Raw genomic sequence first — 23,963 nt, 5'->3', positions numbered from 1 at the left:
TCAGAATGATGGTGATTTCTCTTAAAAGTTCTTGGAACAGGAACAGAACTATTTGAAGGGTGCCTATCTGTCCTCCTGTCTCCAAATCAATACTATATCCTTGCTAATAGGAAACAGTACATTTAAAGGTCAACATCATGCTTTTTAATAGCATTTTTCTTTTCAGTTCAAACCCATCAAACAGCATATTCAAGTTTTACTAACTGAGGTAGGCAAAAAGTAAAATTGAAATGTACTCAATATTTCTAGTAAAATATGTAAGTTTTCCTTTTGAAACCTTCATAATGACAAAACAAAATCACTGCAAATTTGCAAAAATTCTTAAGACAACACACAGTCTTGGCTGAACCTGCTTTTTTGCTCATCACGTCACCTTACTAGAAGATAGCAAGGCTGCAGCTCATTAGCTTTCCGGAGTTGAGAATGAGAAATATACTGGAAGCAAGTGTCATCTGTAAATACAGATTAGGCTACTAATTTATAATTTCACTTCAATCGGTTGAAGACCAGTTAAACAATGTAAGATTGCAATTATCTATGATAACAGGCAGGCATTATTTAAAGTGTATTTCTATTTCTTTGGAGGATTTTTTTTACAATACATGACTTTGCCATCTTCAAAAACGGGACACTTCCCCAAAAGCAAACAGTGATAAAGAAACTTGTATGGAAGGAACAGCGTGTAATGATTGCCTTCATTACTTGAATGCAAGAAGTCCGGTTCTAGTAGCAGACTAAATCCCGATGCATCTATAAGACGCAGCGCTCACATACAGATATTGAACCTATTGATTGGCGAGAACGGTTGCCAAGGGTTAGCTCTGAAGTCAGTGAGAAAAAAAGCCTAACTGGGCTGAAACGGGAGAATATGTTTTTTTGGGGAGGAAGTCACGTGGCCACTGGACCGTCTCCAGAGGCACCAAAATAGCCTGAGCAGGAACAGAGGAAGCGGCTGCGAAAAGTGAGCCCGGGTGGAGTTGGCTGTGATGAACAGTCTGGAGACGGCAACAGTGATCTTAAATTCAGATCCACATCTGGTCTGTGCCCAAAGCTTATCGATTCTTTACCTTAACGCTGCTGATGTACAGCTTCTCCGTTCACTGGTACACCTAAAATTTCTCACCTAGGCCTCCTCATATGACAGCAGGTTTGCCTCTGCCCTGACAAATGGCAGCCAACTTTTCTGATGCCAGTGCAAACCAGAGAGGATGCTGTCTCTCCTCGCTGCACACCTGCGGTGGCTGCCTGCTCCCCCTTCTCTATCACATTAAACATAAGCTGCTTGTCCTGATTTTCCGATTTGCTCACAGCTTGCTCCCCCTTCAATTATAATCTGTTATTTCATGTTGGAGAAGCTAAGTGCTAACTCTCATCAGTCCAACATGTTACCCCTACCCATATGCAAGATTTGAAAACAAGCACTTAATGGTGTTTCCCATTTTGCTAAAAGGCTCCACGCAAGCCGCTGCAGGGGTAACTGATTTTTCTCCTTCAAATCCCTCCTTAAAACTCTTGCAAAAGTCCTGGCAAAGATCGAGCTGCTCATACACTATGAGTACTGCCAATCGTGGTTACCATTTCTTTCATTATTTCCACACACTGTGTTGCCCATGGAAATGCATCTTTCATCACTTGTCTCATATTTAGGCTGCAAATCTGAAGGGAGGGGATCACATCTTTTTGTTTTGCTCTGCCCCTCTGTCAAGCTGGAGGGTGCCACCGCCTGTATTCCAGAAACCTCAGTGCTGTGGCAGCATCCTGATTGTTACAGTCATAACAGTAGCACTAAGGACTGGAGGAGAGAGCAAATGGTATTTAGAGGTCATAGGCTTTTCTGTCCAGATTTGTTCGAGAAGAAAAAAAAAAAAGAAGCAAGGAATAAGCGAGAACATTAGTTATTTGTTTAAAGGGCAACAGAAAGGATATTTTTTGCACAAAGTTGTGGCCATGCCAAATTTCAAGTCTGGATTTTAGAAATATGCCTATTTGCAAAGAAAAAAAAAAGGGACCAGGGCCTCTGAAATGTTCCTTTGTGTTTTGCCTGTGCCTGGCAAGAAGAAAGTGAATGTACGCATGTGATAAAATGGCAAGTTACTCCTGACCCCATTTTTTTTTTTATGGATAAATTCTCTGTAAGTCATCCCAAGTGACTAATGTCAGCTTAAATCATGTCATCTGAATTACTGGGAGAAGGTTCATGTTTGAAAACAAAAGAAAGCAAAAGGGTTGTTTGGGTAACTTTTAAAAGTTGTATTAACAGAAAAATAAAATGCACTGAGACTATGAGCTTTTTATGAGAACTTCCTATTTTGATGGCCCCATTTTAAACCAGTAGATTAAAAGGTGAAGCACTGTATCATCATCTAAAAGGATTTACTTCAGGACTGTACTGAGAGTCAGCACCATTGGAAGCTGAAAAGGGATTCAAGACCAGAATAAATCAAAAAAACTCTCTCTCCCAGCTTTTGATTTCTGAAGTCCGTGCCTTGGTCATAGCCCTGTATAACAACCACGCACTTTTGTCTGACTCCCAGTTTTCCTTTTCAAGTTTAAATTAAAAAATAACAGGAAGAGTAAAGTCTCTTGCTCTCAGACTGAAATTCAAACTGGAGTACCTTTTTGAAGAGCACAGTTTTATCAAGTACTGATTACATAAATCAGTTTGGAAGGAGGAAGTGGAATTAGACTAACAAGTTTAAAAAAATTACAGGAAACCAAGTGGGAAAAGGGTTTCCTATGTTATTTCCTCATGCAGAGTGAAGAACAGCACCAATAGGATGTTTTCTAATGTATCATTTTCCAACTCCCTTGGAATGAAACTTGAACTCTAGTTCAAGCTGTTAGTAGAGGCCACCTGGAAATACCTTTCAGTGCCAAAATGTGCACATACACCTCTCTGTTCAAAGTAACTCCCAGAAACCGTATTATTTGCAGTCACTTTTCAGGTAACGACATAATGTTAAATAATATGCTTCAAGCTTGCATTGTATCAAATCCTGAATCCTTTACTTAGATAAAAAGTCTGACTTTCATTGCTTTTGATTAAGAAGACTTGGGCTCTATTTGGTATTAAAGCTAAGGAAAAAAAGTCTCGCTGACTTCAGTGGGAACTACCAAGCAAGAACCAAAATTTCCTATTCACGATAGTGCCCAAATCTGTGATACGGAACCAAGAAATAATATATATATATATATTATATATATAATATATAGACTTGTCTGTGCGGTACACTGCTTATACCTGATTATTCTATCGCTTTGCACAAACAGTCAATTCCAAGTACAAATGCTGCTGGTTCAGTAGCTCCATACCTGAATTGCCTCACTAGTCATGTTACTTACAACTCAAATCAGCAAAATTCATCTGCTAAATGGTAGAAGAAAAGCGCGCCTACAAAACACGGAAGCTCAGTTTGAAAAATCCAACTTTAGATGATTAAGTAGTTAATGTAATAAAGCTAAGATTATTGATACCAGTGGAGAATTATAAGGGCCACACCACCAGAACTAGTTTTCACTGTTTTTCTCCACTTCTGAAGACAGACATGATTTTGAAGAAGTTATTGCTTTTCCTCTTAAATAAAAGACCATATGTCTGTGATTTTAAGATTTTTTTTAAGATGCCAGGCATCTGACAGTCTTTGTCTAAAAATTTAAATAAGTAAGTTGTAATTGTAGTACTCTTTAGGAAGGGTGGAGAATGAGACCTTTGCCATAGATTCATATACAAAATGTCAATAATTTGCTTTTTCTGCCATTGGTGAAAACTAAAAGGTCTGTCCTGTGTTTGGCCAGAAGAAACGAAGTGTCTTTCATATGCAGGAGGAGATTCCAAAGCGTTCGGCAGCCTGCTGCTAAGCATATACACTGAGTGCACAGGTCTCCTGGGCAGTCTCCTGACATGTGAAAATGAATAAAGATTGGCGTAGTTACCACCAGATGCTCCGGAAGGGTGGGGTGGGCTGCAGAACCAGGGAGGTGCAGATGTTCCCATTGAAAGAGCAGTTGACTTCGGCATCGGAGCAATGCTCTGGAGGCTTTCGTAAGGGAGCCTGCTGTCACTATGAACTACGTACAGAAAAATAGGCTATGGGTTTTTTCTCTTCAGCACGCAGACATGTTGAGCCTGCAGCCACCCTTCTGGGTTGTAATTCAAATTATGCCTGAAAGGTTCTTGCATTTCTTGCTCCCACGCACAGGTTTTATAGTGAGATAGCAATCAAATCCAGTACCTTGTTATTCAGCCATATGTCATTATTTGTTTTCAGCAGGAAAAAGATAACTTGGCCATGCATAGCTAACTATCTCTGCTCAGGAAGAGTAAATGTACAGTGTCACTGAATAAGAAATACCAGGATAGTATGATGACTGGCATCTTCAGTGCAGCCATAAAGAAAACCATGAGACAAAACCACAGAAATGTGATTCTTGTGCCCTGAAGCCTGAAGAGTAGAGGAGCCATGTGGAAATCTGCCTGTGCACTGGGCAAGAGAGTGGCTTGGAACATTCTGAAAACAACATGGACCTTCCCTGAAAGGGTGTGAGCTGCCAGTGAGCATGGAAATGACAAAACAGGCCAGGTCTGGCCTTTATCAGTATTCATCAGCAAGATGGGGCATGACAGAACCAGGCAGTCTTGCTCCATTAGCATCTGTTTGGGAGCTGCCTGGATCATCCAGATTTCTTTTTAATTTTTGTGACATTTTCGATATAAAACACTATTTTCACACCTGAAAAGAATTATATCCAGTACATCTGGAGACAAGAGATACCATAAATCCTATGCTACAGCCTACAACAGCAGAATAGAAGACCAACAGACATAACAAAGAAGGAAAGAAAGCCCATCATGTCCTTCAGCAGCAAGTGTTGAGACAGAAATTTGAACATCAGTGATTCTTCCATAACGAGCAGAAAAACTGCAGAAGCAACTGTGAGGTGGTCGATAAAGTCCAAGTGACAACTTTAGAAGGGTGCCGCTTAGTGTATGGGTGACGATTACGCAAGAAGCAGTGGTGATGATGGGGCCACTGCCTGACTGCATGTCATTGAGAAAACAAGTCCAGAGAGGGCCTCCCTCCTGGCAACGGACATTTCATTCTTCCACTAGGATAGTAGAACACGTGAAAATTACACGTGCATTTGGGATGAGGAATTACCTGCACAACAGTGTAGACTCTCAGCCTGGGCTTGAGACTGTGAGTGCAGCATAGCTGGGGGGAAGAGCAGGAGGTGGCTAGCAGCCATGAGATGATTATTGCAATCAAGGCTATTGCCTAGATACCCACCAGTGATTCATTCTTATTTTTCCAAGTCACCGTTTTATTGTGTTTCTCCACCCCATCACCCCATAAATTCTATCTGGATGTATTGACTGCCAATACAATTTATTTTCCCACTTCCCTGGTTATAGGTTTGGCCCAGTGTTCTTTAAGTATTCAATAACAAGCTTCAGAAACTGAACTGGCCCTCTTCTGCCAGAAGGCATGTGGCACAAGGGTTGCAATACCACCTGTCTTGGAAAATATTTTGAAGGTGCAAAGTTAAAAATCATTACTGCAGTCAAACAGTTGGAGTCTGAAGTCTCCAAGGAGAGCAAAGATTGCAAGAATGGGCTACACTCAAAAAGACCATTAATAAAATGGGACTTTGGTTCTTAGAGCTTTGTCTGTCTTCCCTCCAAAGGCAGGCACGAAAAGACTCTCTTATCCAGAAGGAGTGATCTTAAAACACTGGAAGAAATTATTTATTTAGATACCTGCTGTGCTCCACTAAAAAGTCTTTGATAAACTGCTATCATTGTTTATTCCATGATTGCTGATGAAAGCTATTTGATTATAGCTGTAAAAAATCTCTATAAAATCTTAAATAAAAAACACATGTTGTGGCAGAGGCCTTTAGAAATAAAAAACATTTTAAACATACTTTGAAGGCAGCCTAATTCCATTGTTTTCTTTCAAGCTGAAAGGCGAAGTACTGCATTATTCCAAGACTCGAGAGTCACAGATACATTATTTACCAGTAATTAAAGTTCTTGTTATTCCATATTTCTATCTATACATAGAGCACAGTGATCGTACCCACCAGGAAAAAAAAATGCAATTATCCCTGGTTTTCCATTAACATTGCAGTCAGGGACTGTATTATTCACACATATTTTGGTGATTCAGATTATTCTGGTTTGTATTATATAAAGCATCTAGGAGAGGTTGCACAGCGCAAGGTGGTGTCACGAGAAGGAAAGCGGCTTTTGACAGCTGAAAAATATCTTTTGAGAGCCAATAAAGTGGCCAGATTCACAAGCCAATATACAAAGCACAGCAACCACCAGCACGATTGTTTGCTTCTCCTTGGAAGGAATCACAACTACGACTATTTAATTAAAACCCCACAGTCTCTAATAATCAACACAGTGAATTTGGTTGAACAACAAAAAAACCCCACTTTTCTTCAGATTCCATGGCCGCTGAATGAGCATCTGAGCCAAACTCAGTCCCCAGGGAACGTTCCCAGCAAGGCCTAAGGAAAATTCACTCTCTTATTCTAGGTCAGACATGCCCATAAATAAAGCCTGGTGAATACCTTCATATTAACATGCACTTGATCATCTAGTTAATGATGATCCACATTAAGTACAATCCAGGATAAAATATCTCCCATATATTCAAAAGGAATGTGACTCTACATACCCTGTAGTAAGCAGACCATTAGCATATTCAGTTGTATTAGCCTCTTGTAACCTACCTGAAATCACGTATCGGTATTCTCTCCATGTGCTCGTAGCAGTAGGGCTACTGTTTGAAGATCCTTAGTGCTTATAACTTGTGGGCATCTAATATACACCCAATAAAACATAGACTAAAGATAGTCTTCATTAAAAATTAGATACTCACCATATTTATCATTTATTGTACGCTTTGTACTCCCTATTCATTGAGAACGGAAATGATTGCAAATAATACCTGACAGCCGAACATCTCATTTTGGCATTAGCACTAACTAATCAGATGCCTCTCTGCTACTTGCTTTGAAATACAAAATTAAAATCTTCTAAAGTATTAAGAGGAAGGAAAGCAGGGTGCCAGTTTCCATTCCATAGACTTGAATGACTTATGATATTGGATCCCATGATAAAATGTCTTTTTTCTTTAATAGTATACAACATTTATTTGCTGGAGGCTACTATTTAATTTACATTTACTTGTATCTCAGAGTTGTGATTAAAAAACAACTTTTATACCATGAATATTACCCTATCCAAAACAACTATACATATGTAGTGTTAATCACACAGGAATTTCCAAGGACCTCAGTGTATAAAAGGCATTATTACATCATGTGTTTGAAATGCAGATGTATCTGGGATGGACTGCTGTGCTCTAGCTGGTTCAGTAGTTCACAGCAGTATTAATTCTTCATCCAGATTAATGGATCCAATTCTCAGTAACAGTATGGCCCCTTATGCTGCTCTGCCAACATAAAGTCATCCTAAAGGGGATAAAAATACATAGAAGGAATAACTTCTGCACACACGGCTTCCCTCAGAGCACAGAGCTGAGGAAGTAGGATAAATTAAAATACCCCAGAATAATCTTAACTCAGATCAGAAACCAGGCAAGCTCCTGTTGGCATCCTCAAAATACGGGCCAAGTAAAATAAACCTCTGCTATCACTCCAACTGAAAAAGAACTGTGAACTGGCCCACTGGAGTTCAGTGGTCATTTCAAGGATGTAGGGGTGCAAGGTACAATTGCCCAAACAGAGACTGACCGGGACTATCACGACTGCTAGTTTTGCTCTTTCAAGAAGCACTCACAAGTGTGATTCTTGAATGACTCACACCAAGGCTGACCGTTTGCTCAAAGTTGCCACAAAGCATTAATCTGAATATATGATCAAACTGAAGAAATGAGAGCCAGAGAAGACAGCATTTTTTTCACTCACTTCTAGTAGAAGTCCACCTTCTTGTACAGCAGTCTTGTTAGATACATTGTCTTCTTTTATTGTTTGGCCAACTTGCTTCTTAAAGTGCTTTTCTTGGATGGCTGTTGGAAAGAGTTATTATCAATTTAGAAATCATAACGATTAGGGCCGCTAGACTAAAATTCTTATTTAGGCACTTAACATGCATTGATTTAGTTGGGAGTTACTGTCTTTGTGGTCTGGATCTCAGTTACTGACAACTTTCTTTTGCTGTGAGAGAGATAGATACATATTTGGCAGTCCAGATGTTTTTTATATGAAATATCTATCACGTTTTTTATTGAACATATTTTTTGCATTAGTGTACTCTACATAAAGCAACAACCAAAACCCACAGGAAAGAAACTAAAGAAAGCGAGCAAGTTGGTTTGTATATAAAAATATGTATTATGACAATATAAAGAAATGCCTATATAGCTCAGAAGACAAGGGACTGAAATAAGTTTCTTATCTTCAGTGCTGACCTTCTTGGCATCAGATTATTTTCAGTCTCACTTTACCCTATTCACTTCTACAAGTCTGAGCCTGACTGTAAGATTCAAGGGAATGTTCTTAAACCGTTTCATTTTTAAACAGAGGTTTAAAGTTTGTTTTTAACAGGTCATTTACTACATGAAATTAATTAAAATCTCTCACTATAGATTAAAAATGCATATATTTTTCCTAATAATACTTAAAACCTTCATGGAAGTCAAAACTGGTGAGTGCTCTTCCCGCACATGGGTTACCTTTGCTTGATCTGAAATATCTTTGAATACTGAGATTAAAGTCTTCATATCGATACATCCCACAGAAAAATCCCTGAAATACAATCCCATTTCTGGGGATAATGAAAGAATTTCTGAGAAGGCTGACATCACTTGATACAGCGGGCTTCTGCATCATCTAGGGAGTATGATAGGAACCTGTCTTTATCATTTGGTCAGTAAAAATTAAGGAGTCAGCTTCATTCTTACTGCCCCATCCCAGAGACGGGTCATACAAATATCCTGGTAACAAACAGAGATTCAGTTTTCTGTTTGTTCTCCTTTCCACGGAAAGAATGAGAGAGGAGAGCATACCAGTGAGATTAGCTGGGACATTTGATACACATTGTCCCTTCCAGCTAAAGGAGAGCTGGAGCAGCCACAGCCAGAGATGGTTAATAATCCAAAAAAAGACGGGTTGAGACGGACAAGAATAGTTTATACCAAATCAGAATAAGAAGAGGAGACAGCCAGCGAGCCTCTAGTGCTCCTGAGCTTGTTGCTAAAAGTCATGACAATGAGATTTAAATTTGTAGCAAGATACCGAATTAAGAAAACAGTCTACATTTTTAGATGGCTTGAATAATATTTGTTGCAAATGACCGAGGATATGATCTAAATGCAGTCACTTCCTTGCCAAGGGGCTGTGCAAGAGCCCCTTATCAATATAACAGCCCAGTGAAGGCCTGTTGCAAGATATATCAGCATTTTACAACAGATGATGGCAACACAGAACCACACTGACTGAATATTCGTGATGTTTTTTAGCTTACATTGTAAATATTTGCCACCAGTGATAATGTCGGTCATTACCCCAAAGCAATCATCTCAAACATATAATTAGATGTAATAAATCCCTCCCCTGGGCACGGGAAAACACATCAGGAAAATCCCAAGCTGCCTAAAACATATCCCTACCCATGTTTTCCAGCCAAAACAGTGTTGTGATTTCAGACTTGTAAGCTAGGCTGCTATGAACGGGATATACAGATTCTTCAATCTGCATTTGCATTTTGGTATACCTTTTGAACTAATCGGAAAAGGTTGCTTTTCCCCCGCCCCGATCAGCCAAGCCTTCTGTTACGCCTGTCCATAAGAACAGACATATGGACACAAGTGACAACAATTTTGAAAAGCCCAGCCCCTATTCCAATGGCCTCTTCCACAGCTTCCCCCCTCAGAAAAGATGTTTTTGTAATTACTGACATGGTGGTTTGCAGTCTTTGTACAGGTTAAAGGACAGACAGGGAGGGGTGAGAGGAAACGAAGGTTTATTTTTTTGATGCGTTCTTTTGGTGTTGTGAAAATTCCACCAGTTCGAACTTCATCGTTAGTGGAAACTATTATTTTACCCGACTGAGCGGGCCAGAGCTCCCTGCCTGTTTGTTAGCCTTCAGGCTCACACAAACACAGCAGCAGAAGCACAAGAGATGTTTGTTCCGCAGCTCGTCTGGCTACTATAAATTCCATCTCCAAATGGAAAGTATTTTAATGTTATTTTGCTGGCTAGCGTTACCCGTATGTTAGGCCACACACATCCGTTTCATAACATACCCTGCTCACTGGCCTGGACTGCAAGGGGACCCATTGCACCATCGGAGACGAATGACCCCCGTCGCGCCAAGAAGCAGGAGCTCCTCAGAGACGGGGACGTTTGTTCCTCGCACCTGAGGCAGCAGAGCCGCTGCTCACTGTTCACGCTTGTTCTGCCTCCCTGCGCTGGAAATACTCTATTAACCCACCCAGGGCTTGGCTGACACTGCAGTGACAGCTCGGAAGAGGTACTACTGCTGGTGATAGCCTGTCACTCACAGAAAGCACAGCAAGAAAGGCAGAAAACCACACAGACCTCCAGAATGAATGAGGAGGAGGAAAAGCAAGACATGACAGGGTGAGGAGGGAAAATTGCAAGATATTATCTGACTAGGCAGAAAAATAGAGAAAAGAAAACAAAGCAATCTAACAATACCCCTGTCACCACCAAGAATCAAGTGGGAGAACTGAAGGAAAGTAAGCATTGCTTATGACGGGCGCTTGATAGCAAGGGCCCTGACGCCAAGACAGCTGTGATCAGACTTAGACGTTACATAAAATGGTGGCCCTCCGGAGCAAAGGTGAAGCCTACGATGATGAAAACAAATGAAAGGCTGGAGAATGCGGGAGTACTGTCTCTAGTAGGCAGGGAGGAGCAAACTGTGGAAAGATAAAAAATAACAAACAGCAAAGGATGACTCAGTGACCTGAGGGGAAAACTTCTGGCTGCTGGAGTTCCCATAGATCAAGAATGAGGCAAGAAAAAAACCTGATATTGCAGGCTATCTGATGAATGCTGCTGGCTGTAAAAAGCTGGAAAGTTTCAGCTTTATGGAGCCTTGTACTGCTTTCTATGGGAGAGGCAACTCTTTGGACTAGATTGCCAGCAATTCAGTGTAGAGTGCTCACCTACTAGGTTCACAACTGGCAAACTGAAGAGATGGGAAGCAGGAACAGCAGAGACCTTTTTCAGAGCACAGCTTATCTAGCCTGCACTTCCAGAACACTAAATAAAACAGAAGATGGAGCTGTTCTGCCAAAGAAGATGAATGAGTGTATTGATACCATAGGGTGATAAATACAAGATACACATGTACCAGGGCTGCCAGTTTTGCAAGGTCATGCAGTCATGGTGCAATTCCAGGCAACATTAAAAACGCGCAAGTTTGGAAATGCTGGGTCCTACAGAAGGACAACGCTGTGGATATATACAGGGCAGGGGGCAAGGGGGCTAGGAGGAAGAAGAGGAGGGATTAAAAAATAAAGAAAAATGGCCATTGCAATTTCCTGAAGGAAAGGTCAAAGATCTGAGGACATTGTTCCAATTTCTGATCTGGAAGTGATGAAAGGAGTGGAAGCAAAAAAATAATGTAGAGTTAGAATTGACAGTTAATTAATGGAGGAAAAAAAAGTCCACAAAAGGGATTATAAGTTTGGCTGAAGGAGTATGGGACTGTCTCAGACAGTGCTGCTGAGCCTTTCACAGCTGCACGCTCTCTCCCCAGCACACTGTAAAAAGCTGAGATCTCTTTTGAGCCTCCAGTTCTGATACGAGCATCGCTATCTGCGTTTGCAAACCCCTTGGCTTGAAAACCAAATCTGGAATATTGTAAAGAAGAGAAAAGCTGCCTGACACTTTCAAGTCTATAGAAGCATCATGAAACCAGCCGTTCCCTTTCCCTCAGAAATAACAGAACATTTATTCATCGCAGAATACTCTTTAGTTCAGAGGGATGGAAATTTCAGGACTCTCATAAAACCGTACTTTTTAAACCCATAGGATTACATTCTCCAAAGTGTTTCTGTACCCCTTCCTGCACAAGCACAACTTCTTTCTTCAGAAAATAATTAGAAAAATACCTGCCAAGCTAAACTCTGTAACAAAGTAATGCGTGGTCAAACTGTACCCCAGCCATCCCAGGGGCCTTGCCCTGCTCAGGCTACCTGCGTCAAGCAACAGCACAGGATAGAAATGAGCAGTGAAGGGATGCTGTTTCTTATCTGAACACCTCGCCTGCATTCGTTTGAGGTGTAAGAAGGGGACAGTACTGTCTTCTTCAGACTTGGTATGATGCGGGCATATCAGTTTCAAGCCTTTCTATGAGGAGTACCTGTGAGACCATTTCTCTCCAGTGATGCCCAGGGGATAAATTGTTTCTTAAAATAGGCAGATGAAAATACCTGAATCTAGCTTGCAGATTCAGAGGTACTGCTTTATGCATACGAGTCTTACTTTTGGTAACTGTTACTTGAAAGGAAGTGAAAACAGCGTCTTTCTTCCTGGATCTTCTAGCTGCCGGAAGAATCAGCTATGCGGGTTACCCTGAATGCTAAGAAAACAAAACAAAACAACTAGGAAACACTTGGTGTGAGCAATCCTGCTTAACAAACCTACAGCTATGAACTGAAATGGTCTATTTCCTCTTGCTGCATTACAGAGAACACCAAGTGACAAAAAGGACAGCACTCACTAGATGCATGCTGAAATTAAAAAAGATACAACATAAAGAAGTTATTATACATTGCCGAATGATATGAAAGGGATGCTTGCACTCTGAAATGCCACAACAGGCAGGTTGCACAAATGCTTCGGGAAAGAAAGCAGCACCAAAATGCACCCTCTGAATAGAAGATGTATGGTGCTCAGTCCTGTTGCGGAGGCTACCAGAATGCCAGATGAAATTATGCTAGCAATAATGCAAAGTTTTTCTTCCCAACTTAGTGGTTTTCTCAGTCTGCTTCTTCTTAAGAGATGCTTTGAAATCTGACTGCCCTTTGAAGTTTCTCGAGTACAGCATGACATTTATTTAAGGTATAAACCGAACTGTTTGCTTTCCAGATCCCGTCCCCCTCTTTCCTTCAGAACCACTCTTCCCCTTTCCCAGCGAGCCTCGTCCATTTTTCCCCACGCACGAGCCGGGCATCAAAGAGATGCCACCGCCCGGCAGCCTTCCTCTCTCGCGGCCCTTGCGCAGAGCTGGTGGGGCCACCTCGCCCCCCTGGGACCCCAGCCCGTGTCCCACCCCCGTCCGGAGGAGCTCTTTTAGGAAGGGGAGGCGAAGGGGAGGAGAAGTCCCTGCTGCGGAGGAGGCAGACTGCTGACTAACCCCAGCCCCGCTGTCACGCAAGCCTCGCTGCCTGTCAATCGCCCGGCGGCTCTGACAGGGGCCTGGCGCCCGTTCAAACCCTTGCGTGCGAGCAGACGAGCCGCATTACCCTATGAAGTATTTCATAATAACAACAGCTGTTAAATATTGATGACTCCTGGCAAGCGCTGAATGCTTTTTGAGAAGGTTAAGCCTTCGTGTAATGGAACCTAATTCCTCATTATACACTGTATCAGATATCTGGAAGTTGCCTAAAAAAAGCAAAGGGGCTTAAAGTAAAGGATCAGAAAATAACTCTCGTGCAGCAGGGAGAGGGGAGAAAACCCGCAGTGCGAGAGGTGAGGAGTGTTTCCCTGAAGTCAAATCCTTTCGCAAACAGTAAAAAATGCTGCCAGAGCAATCATCAAAACGGTTGGTTTCGCTATTTTCCACTGGACAGTTTTGTGTTTTTAGAAATTACTGCAGATGAGAGAAACTTTCTAAAACGGTGATCCAGCTGCCACTGCTGTCTGTGTATGTAAGAGTACACATGGAAATTATTTCTACAGAAAAACTTAAAAAAGAGGGAGAAAGCTTGCATTCCTATAGTTTTTCTACGAACTGAGAGATCCGGCTTGTTAGAAGATTTAGTGGTGATCAGACAAGATATTCAGGCTGAGATCTCAGAGAGGGTTTCCAGCAGGGAAGAAAGGGAGAAGGGTGAGCCTCTTGCCTTGGGCAAGTCCTGCTGTGCTCTCCTCCAGTTCCCAGAAGAAATCCCCCGTCCTCTCTTTTCCCTATTGACCTAACTGTTAAGCAAGGTTGTGTCAGGAAGGGAATCAGTTTGGGGTAGGAGTTCACGATCAACAGACTGAGTCTTTGGGACAGAGCTGGCGTGACGCCAGGGCAGGCAGTACTGGAGTCCAGCAAAAAGGCAGCATCAGAGTCGGGGTGCGGGTGAAAGAGAAGAAACACAAACCGAGGATTTCTTGGGGAGGCAACCAAGTCAGGGTATTTTTTTCTTGCATGTGAAAAAGAGGTCTGTGTGCCTTTGGGGAACACAATTTCGATGAGGCAAGCTGAGAAGCTGAAAACAATTACCTGCTTGTGTACAAGTTGTGCTGCGGTGCAAGGAGTTGTGCGAAGCTTTAGGCAAGTATTTTACCTGTGGGAAACCCAGGACTATTTATTGAGTCGGAATAGGGAATCACGGAAGCTTAGGGAGTTGTAGGTTGGAAGGGACCTCTGAAGGTCATCTGATCTACCCCACTCTGATCAAAATAGAGCTAATTTCAGTTAAGCGGGTTGCGCAGGGTTTTTGTTGAATATCCCCACTAATGGACATTTCACATTCCCTCCAGGAAAATTTTCATTGTTTAATTACAAACAGGATTAATTTTTGTAAGGTAAGAGTTGCTTATGGTTTTAGGTGAATGAGCATTAGGATAAGTTCTGGATGGACACTTCCTGTTTCCATAATTCTTCATCCATAAAATGTGTAGAATAATTTAAGAAATGCTGAGAATGGTTAAGTGGCTGTCATGAAAAGTGTGTGTATACGGAGAATATGTGAATTAAGTTATTACATACTCTTAACAATGTTTTTTGATGGTTTATTCTATCTGTATCTCACACAACCAGCTCACAAGAAACCACACCTGTATGTCACTTTTTTCTGTAGTCTGGGACTGTAACATCCCCCTTACTCCATAACTTCTGAGGGATCACAGATCCAAAGAAAAGCTGGGCCTCTGTGCAAAATGCAATTGTGTGCTAACTATACAAGCAACAGACTCAAGAGAGCTTGTCTAGAAAGCACATTCCCTCTCTGCAGCTTACTGCTGCAACCTTTCTGTCTTCATATGACTCAACAGATGATCTCCCCAACAGACAACCCCACGTTGCGCATTGGCAAAGAAGATATTTTAGGGATCTGTTTGCATCACTGTGAGTAAATATTTGAGTTATCAGTTGGTCTGGTAGACTATATTGGCTATAAGACTGCCAAAGACATGCAGTCCTCCTAAATTATCCTAAGATATAAGACTTATTCCAAGTAATTGTCTTCTGTTTCGTCTTCATAATTCCATTTGATTACCTACTGCTTTAAATATGATGATCTGTTGATGGGAACGTATTGATTTATAGGTTCAGTCCTAGGGCCTTAATTTTATCCCTGTATTATTCCCTTCTTCGTTTAATTAAGCTGTAATATATTAGCTGTCTGAGTGTGTATGTGCTTGTACACCCTTTTGAATAAATCCATTTTTTGAATAAATCCAATCCTAAATACAAATTTAGGTTCTCTATATTCTCTGAATTCCCAGCACTTTCTCTCTCTATGGCCCAAGAATGTAGTCCTCTTTTGATATGGCTCTTATTATTTCATTGTCCCGAGGCCATTTTTTCGCTGGTTTGATTCTCCCAATGAAAATAATACAACAATGGACATTGGGGTCCACAGCAGAGGCAGCTGCCCTTTGAGGAGAGGCTAAAACGGCTGTGACTGTTTACTGAGGAGAGAAGGATGAGGGGAGATGTAACAGAGGTTTACCAAATTGTAAAGGCACTGGATAAATTGAATGCAGAACTGCTGTTCACCCAGCCCCACAATATGAGGACTGTGAAGTGCTCAGTGACACCAGTACAAGAATGCTTTAAAGCAGATAAAAGACAGCAATTTTGGAGATGAGAATACCAGACTAGATGGACCACTGGTGTGACACAGTAGTGCATTTCTTATGTTGTTATATTCTCACTGCAATGCCACGACCTTGTCCACGAAATTTGTTGCAGACAGAAAATAAACAACAGATGAACAAGAGCAGCATCTCTAACGCGAAACAAAGTATATCACAGAAGCAACAATAAGAAAAATCAGAACCTTATGAGAAAGCCTGTATGTGACTAAATTTAAGCATATGATGAAAGACCAGCTTGTGACTAATCATTGCATCCAAACAAACAAAAAAAAATCTTTTATGATAAATAGCTTATTGAAATAAATTTTAGTCTGAAATATCTTTCAGAAACATAAGCAATGAGACCAAAATCCATTTTTACTGAAAATACGGCTAAGAGAAAAGCCAAATGTGTTCATACATAAGCAACTACAGTCTACTGGAATCTTCCTCACTTTAAAAGAGGAGACTGTAAGAATTGCATCTTACAGGAGAAATGTGAAGTCCTGATAACAGATTTATCTTGAGAATATCAGAACATATTTAGTCTTTATTGGCTGCAGAAGATGTGCACCATTTTACCTTCTTCAATTTAGATCTACAGTTTAGAACATTTAGTAAATCAGTCCCTGAAGAATGAAATAAAATCAAAGACCGAGCATGAAAATAAAAGCAACTAGGAAAGTGTATGAGAAAGCATCTCCCCCGCTTCCTGATTAAATCACCCTGACAATGACTGACTTATGTGAGATTTACATGATCTTTGCTAACCTTTTTGGATTTGATAACCTCTTTTCAAGGCCTATGTTTCAAACAGACTATCTCCTGAGCTTCCACTCCTCAATTTCTACTGCTTTTATAACATTCTTGTCCCTTTATAATTTCGTTTGCACCACTCCGCATTGAAAGGCATGGGCTAAATTCCTACCTGCTAGGTCCAAGAGGGAATTTAAGTCAGTATCTCTTAGAAGAAGGTTGAAAGAGCATGTGTCAGTAGGCCAGTATATCACCCAAGAGACCGTTTAAAAATAGCCAAAGCACACGATCTGGAGAGGATAAAGGAAACCTTTAAGATGAAATAAACATTGCGTCTAAAATATTCACGCTGAGACCTTAGTGCACAGGATGTGCATATGTTACCCAGAAAACCAAATCTGGCTTCATCAGTTTCAGAGTCAGAAATATCATAAGAGCAATTCCTTAATATCTGCTTTATATAGCAGCCATACTGTATCCGATATTAAAGGCAAAGACACAGGCACATTTGCTTTCCAGTGTACTTTAAATAAGCAAACGCACTTGACAGAAGCAATGCGAGGATCTCCACCTTTAAGTCAGCTGGATACCACAGCACCCTGCTGCACAATCACCGATAAATACACACACCCCACAGAACCCAGCACTCTCCTTCTAAGGCAGAGCTGCTTTGCTTTGGGCTTTTCTGCTATCATCTGTGGAGGCTGCCATGATGAGATTGACTGTATGAAGCTCTGAGAGGTTAAATGAACCTAACGAGCTGTGGGAGAAATATGCCTGAGAGGAGGTCCTTGAGCTTTGGCTTTTCTACTTCAGGAAGTAAAAGAACGTGCTGAGACAAGACATAGGCAACTGAAACATCGGGAACAGTATTTAAAAGTTAAAAAAATTCTTTCCGAATCAATTTTCAGGATAATTTTAAAACACTGAACTATATTCCACAACTTTTTAGAATGCTGAAGAAAACCAGTTACATGAAAATCTTACCTAAAAGCTCAGAATGAAGAACAATCCAACAACAGAAGTCAAAAATTGAACTACCAGAACCCCGAATTGATAATGTTACAGTCCCTGCATATGTTTAATGTGTTTTTAATGGATGCATTTAAAGACTAGTCCTGAAAAGCTATCCAAACAGATGGACCATGCTCCCAACTGGAATCCCTTGTAAGTCAGAGGGCCTGCAGAGAAGACATTATGGTTTGTCCAAAAATAAATTGCTTTGCAGAACAGGAACCTTCTGCAGAAGTAGAAAATGCATGCACATGATGTGTTCAATTACTACAAGAACCTTCATTTTTCACTTCCTCACAAACGATTTGCTTTGCCTTTTTTCACAGCCAGGTTCCATCCTCAGAAAAAGATCCCAAGCAGATCCTAAGACCCTAAGCAGGCCAGTAGTGGGCTTACATGTTCTTTCCCCCTTAGCGCTAGAGAAATTAAGTTTTTAAAAAATGTCACAGTCCCTAGGTCAACGACCAGAATTAGGACCTTCAAATTTTCTAAGCATAATAAAACACAGGAAAGGTAATATTTGAATGCTCTAAAAATGTAAATTGTGGCCCTGCTTTGATTTGCTTTTCAATTTTTAAAAGCAGAGACTACTGAGATAGATTGATAAAACTAAAAGGCAGCCACAGAGTTCTTATCAGACTTGTCCCATGTGAAGACAAGGAACAACTAACCAAAGTTCTGTATTCCAGGAACAAAGTTCTAGCTAATAAAATATAACCTTTTCCCCAGTTTCAACTCTTCTGCATATGTGTCATTGAGTTGAGCAGGAAAGTCTGACTCCTGTGAAAGTGCCTGCTACCTTGCCTCACAGAAAGCTACCAGAGAAATAACGATTATTCCTTCTGGGATAAGGACAAGAAACTTGTCTCCCACTCACGAAGCATACAGGATTGCGGCCTCAACAACTTTCAAGGCAATTATAGTTAATTACAGCTTTCACTGAGTGATCAATACTAGGTGAATAGTATGTATAAAGAGAATTATGATACACAAATTACTTCCAGTGCTTCTTATTCTGTCAAGGTCTTCTGGATAAAAACTGATGATTTCTTACCTCCTGACTCATCAGATCTGTTTTACACTCATTATGTGACATAAAGATCGGTTTATATTGTTTTTTCATCAGTTATGATATGATCTTCATTGGATATACACTGCGACTTGCTGCCAGAGTCAGTCCAATAACCATTGAAACAAAACTTATTAGCACGACGCTAAGGAAACTATGAATAGGTTTAAGGCAGAAAATGAACATTGCAAATTGCAAAATGCGAAAGCAAGGATACTTTTGCACATATTCTTAAAAAATGTGAAAGTTAACTGGAGAAAATATACACTCTAGAGCCAACTTTGTTTTAAGCTGAGTATTTTTCAGAGGAATCATTAAAAACTTAGTCTATGAACGCTGCATCCAAAAGAGGAACATTTTTTCTCCTGCCGGGGCAGATTTGCAGGGAGGAGGCTCATTTCTGCCTTGCTGGTCTGGCAGGCAGCAGAGCTCTATTCCTCTGATCAAGAGATCACTTTCATAACCACTTTTCTGAGGTCACAAATGAGTCTGCTGCAGTCACGCAACCCCTCGCCTACCAGAGCTTACTATAACAATACAGGTTCATGGAAACCTTTTAAAGAGGCAGCCCATCCTTTCGACCCACACAGATACAAGGCTCACGCATGTTACCGTACGGGCTTCCCCCAGATATGTCACAACACTATTTTATTTCAGTTCGAGCAGGAGAGAAATGTGTAGCTTGGAGTTTTATCTGGATGGAGTCATGTTGCCTGAGTAGAATTAAATAAAAGTTTAAGATAAATAGCTTTTAAACCATACTGGCACCTTTTTCAAATATTTATTCAGCCTGTTCCTTTTTATTATCTTAAGGGTCCATGTCTGCCAACCATGTGCTACTATGAATTATGCTAATTAAGATATTTAAAAGCCATGGTAAACAAACATTAGATTCAATAAACAACAGATACGATTGCCCTGAATTAAACACTGCCCTGCTGCAGTGTTAGAAACACCACCGATATAGAAATGATAGATCAGGAAATGGGCTTACTATCAAAAATTTATTCTGAAGAAAGACTATGAAAACGCAACGAGTACTAGTTAGAGCTTGTTTCTAGGACAGAAAAGCTTATTTTATATTTTAGCTGACAGTGTCCCACAAACGACCAACATACTAGTCTGTTGTATGGATGTGCCTTGTAGGTGGTAGCTGGAATGGCCTTTGGGTGATGGGCGGCAGGTGGGAATTTAAAGAAAAAAGTTAAAAATATTTTTCCTCTTACAGTAAGCCAACTCTACCCAATGAATGGGAGGGTTGGCCTATTTTCACAAGCAGTTAGCGCTATGAAAGCAACCGTTGTTGTTCTGTCATGAAGTTTTTGCACTAATTACCTGAAATAAAGTTTTCAAATGCTGTTAAATTACTTTGGAGCCTACAATTTAAAAATTAAGTTGGATGTATTGCTCACTGACATTTGATGAGGATTAGTATACAGACACATCTCATTTAAAGGCAGCACAAATAGGCTTGCCCAAACCAGCTTTATAATCCATCTTAAATAAGTAACAATAGGAATGAGGGCACAGCGTTAAACCCGTTGAGGACTCACAGCGTGGGCCAAGATGACTCATTTGCACACTGTCCTGCAAGTTCATTGCTATTATTAGCCACGCTAGCCAGGTGAAAGCTCATTCATATGTGCCCACACATGCTACGAAGAGCTTCAGAGACTCTGGAGATGCACCCACAGTTTGTGAAGTGCGCTTGGCTTCATACAAAGTGATATTCAGGCTTGACCTTGATGTGTATCTTCACCCAGCTCAAGCAGTGGAAGAGGTGCCCTCCCATCCGTGCTGCAGTTTGCCGTTTACACAAAAGATAACCTCCCGGTCTAGCTTTGGTATGAAACTAATGACGCCCCAAAATCAGCCTCGTCTCTGCTCCAGGTCTCACCTATATTTATGGAGGGGAATTAGGCTGGAAACTGGATGGGGGATTGTGAGGTTACTGCTGGTGGACCCCACTGTCAGAGCCTGGCACGCTCACGTCGTGGATGGGAAGTCAGGGCAGCCATACAGGCTCAGCCGCAGACACTGAGCATCACCACAGCTTCTCAGCTCGGACAAAGAGTGCTGGTGGAGATGATGAGACAGAGACACTGATCTATAGATAAGGGAGAGTGTTCACAGCCTCCAGAGTTACCTGGAGGGTAACAGTGCCAATGCAGACAAGGCCACAGGCATTTTTGAAGATAGCCCATAGTTTCAAAGATTTCTGAAACTTCTGAAGGTGTTGCCCTAAGTCTTATGTTATGGATTTGTGTCCATTCACTTACCACTACAACAACTTCCCATGGAAATGAAAAATATACAAGGTCAACTCCTGCCAAAGAGATGTGACTTTGTCCCTGTTTATGAACTTTGGCTAAACCACAAGAAGTTTACCTAAAGTGAAAGAGCGTTGGATACTAATGCGAGTATTTAATTAACACAGCAATTTTTCCTTTCTAGTTATGGAAAGAGATACATGAGAATACTGTTGTGCTACTTTACCTTCACAAATTATACTGTTCTTCTGGAGGCAGTTGGCGAAAAAAGCATTGGTAACAGCAGGAATGAGTTTACACATGGGTATTTCAAGGTAAACAGCTGCTAGAATACTTGCTGCTCAGCTCTGTTCTGCATGGCAGTCTTGCCACAGAGCTGGTACCTAAGAAGTCTTGCCTTACTGAGAGTCCTTTTTATATTCCCTATCATATGAAAATAAAATATTTGCAATCTTTTTTCAAGAATATGACCTCTTCTGCTCAAAGACAGTGTGGTCAATTGCTCCATTTTCTAAGGAGATGCAAGAAGGCGTCTAATACATGTGCCTAAGTGCCATTGGATCTGCAATTCTAGAGAAAGAATTGGTCAGTAATTTAGTATAGTGAAATTAGGGTAAACAATGACCTCTGATACGCCAATTTCCAAATAATTACTGCGAGCCTTCCTCATTCCCTCCACAGCTCTAAAAACTTGCACCTGACAGTCAAAGATCTGTACACCATCTATATATATAAGAGAACATGCAGACAGTAATTTGGATTAGCTGCCTTTACATTATTTTTTTAGTCCTTTTGTGAAGTTTATTTAATTTGAAAATTATCCAGAGAAATGTAATCCAGCTCACTTATACTCCAACTAATAATCCAAGATCAAACGATTTCAGATTAGTGTAATATAAATCATTATTTAATAAATAAATTGACCTTAAATAGCTACTAAGAGGTATTCTTTCATTAGAAATGAGTTTAAGTACTGTGAGAAATTACAGTAATTACAATCAAGCTTTAAGGATTTCTGAGTAACTCAGTTACAAAAATTACAGCATGCTCAAAAAAAAAAAAAAAAGCTTCTACCCTCACCCTCTTCCTGCTGCCCCAACATACTGTACATACTTGATGCTCAGCCACCTTTCTACCACGGCCCAGTGCTTTCCAGCCAGTTTTTATCTGGAAGTGGAGGAAAAAAGTGTTCTGTTCCTGCAATGTACTTGAAGTTCTAGCTTGGCCAGGACTGCTGAAGGATACCTGGCACTATCCAAGTAGAAGGCACGTTAAAGAGGACAGCAAACAGTGCAGCTGCAGAAGTTAGTTTAAAGCAAGTTGTTGTGACTGAGCCTTCCACACGCGGTGGTCCATACAACCTGTCCTAGCACAGCATAGCCTTTGCCTGACATGCAGGATGAGAAAAGGAGCTGGAGTACCTAACTGTAGTGCCCCAGCCAAGGCAACGCAGCTGGGAGTCGACGGAGTCAAGGCAGGATGGAGCAGGCTGGGAACGGGGCAGCTGGAACATTCTTATGCCTGCTGTATTTTCCACTGCCCAGATGTTCCCCAGTTGACACGAGCTGTGAGATGCTGGATATGCCAGTCCCGGAGGGTGTTCTGACCCCTGGGAAGCGCTAAAGAGGCCCAGGCCTGCCCAGCATCAAGGAAGCACAAAGGTATTTTGAAGCTCTGATCGTCTCTTCTCCCACTCGGTCCCTGTGCCAAGTTCAGCTGCGGTGCGGGAACTCAGCTGTGGCGCAAGATTCATTTTGTACATTAACCCGATGAGCTACAATACCATCTGAGACCAACATGTAGTTAATTGCTGTGAGAACAAATCTTTGAATTTCCTGACCTATTCAAAGTTTGAATTTCCCATTAACTCCACACTCCCATACTAACAGATGGTATACAGGGAGTAGTTTCAAAACTCCCTGCATCGGAGTGTATGCAAAGAGAACAAGACGAGCTGAATTGCACACCCCTGGAAACCTGCTCTTTATCTGCAGAATGGTAAACTTCGAAATAAATCAATTAATGTGCCCAAGCGCTCCCCCCTTCCACGCAGATAATACTGGCTGAAACTCTTATGCCAAAGCTATCCCTGCCATGGGGAGCTGGAAAAGCACTGGTTAGCAGCGCTGACTCATCAGCTGACTAGCCCACAACGTCAGCCACAAAGGACCAAGAATGCTGGTGGTGGCATGAAGCGTGTGGGTGGGAGCAAGGAATAAGAAATCATCTGGCAGCCTAATGCAGTAGGGAGGGTTGACAACAATTCGTTATTTATTCCCCCCTCCCGCCCTAAGGCTTCATCCCTCTGCTGCAGTGATTCTCATCATCTTGACGCTGTGGTAGGGCTCTGTGTAGGGGAGGGAATGAAAGGTACATCCCCTCCCTGTGGCCCATGCAATGAAAGCACCAGCAGGCTATCTGAGCTCACCACACCCAGACCACATAGGGTAAAAGGCCCTCATGGAGCGGGATGGAAAAGAGGTTTGCCTGGTCCCTCTTTCACCCAACAGGAGACGAGAACAATGTCTTACTAGCGAAAGAAAGAGAGCATCACTTTCCCACCAAAGTCAGTGTGTTAGCAGAGAGAAGAGATGGAGATCCAGTTCTGGAATGGCAGAGAGCAGACGTAAGAAAAAGCTCTTACGGATGAAGCAAGGAACACAGGGAAAATGGAGAATGTTGTAGCAAAGATGGGAAAAGAGGGAGGAAAAACTATATGGAGAAAACAAGAAAATCTACAGATGAGGAAGCTGCAAAAAAGAAAAGCGTTTAAAAAGAGGTGAGGTGGGTTGTCTCTAGAAAGGCCGCTAGAGTAAAAGAGGTGG

General features: G+C 41.3%; 1 protein-coding gene across 1 annotated transcript in view; it reads right to left on the bottom strand.

Moving 5' to 3' along the window:
* The window catches only part of AHRR (aryl hydrocarbon receptor repressor), a gene marked incomplete at both ends in the record, with an annotated part of 66,235 nt that overhangs the window by 19,627 nt on the left and 22,645 nt on the right, over positions 1-23,963 (bottom strand). The window contains one exon of the mRNA XM_082316534.1: positions 7,945-8,045. Within this exon, the coding sequence (XP_082172660.1) occupies positions 7,945-8,045 (101 nt within the window). The remainder of the gene's footprint in view (positions 1-7,944; positions 8,046-23,963) is intronic.

The sequence above is a fragment of the Platalea leucorodia genome, assembly GCF_965183815.1.
Source record: "Platalea leucorodia genome assembly, chromosome: 1".
Classification (NCBI taxonomy): Eukaryota; Metazoa; Chordata; class Aves; order Pelecaniformes; family Threskiornithidae; genus Platalea; species Platalea leucorodia.
Note: the sequence above shows the minus strand (reverse complement) of the source record. Positions and strands in the feature narration are given on the sequence as shown.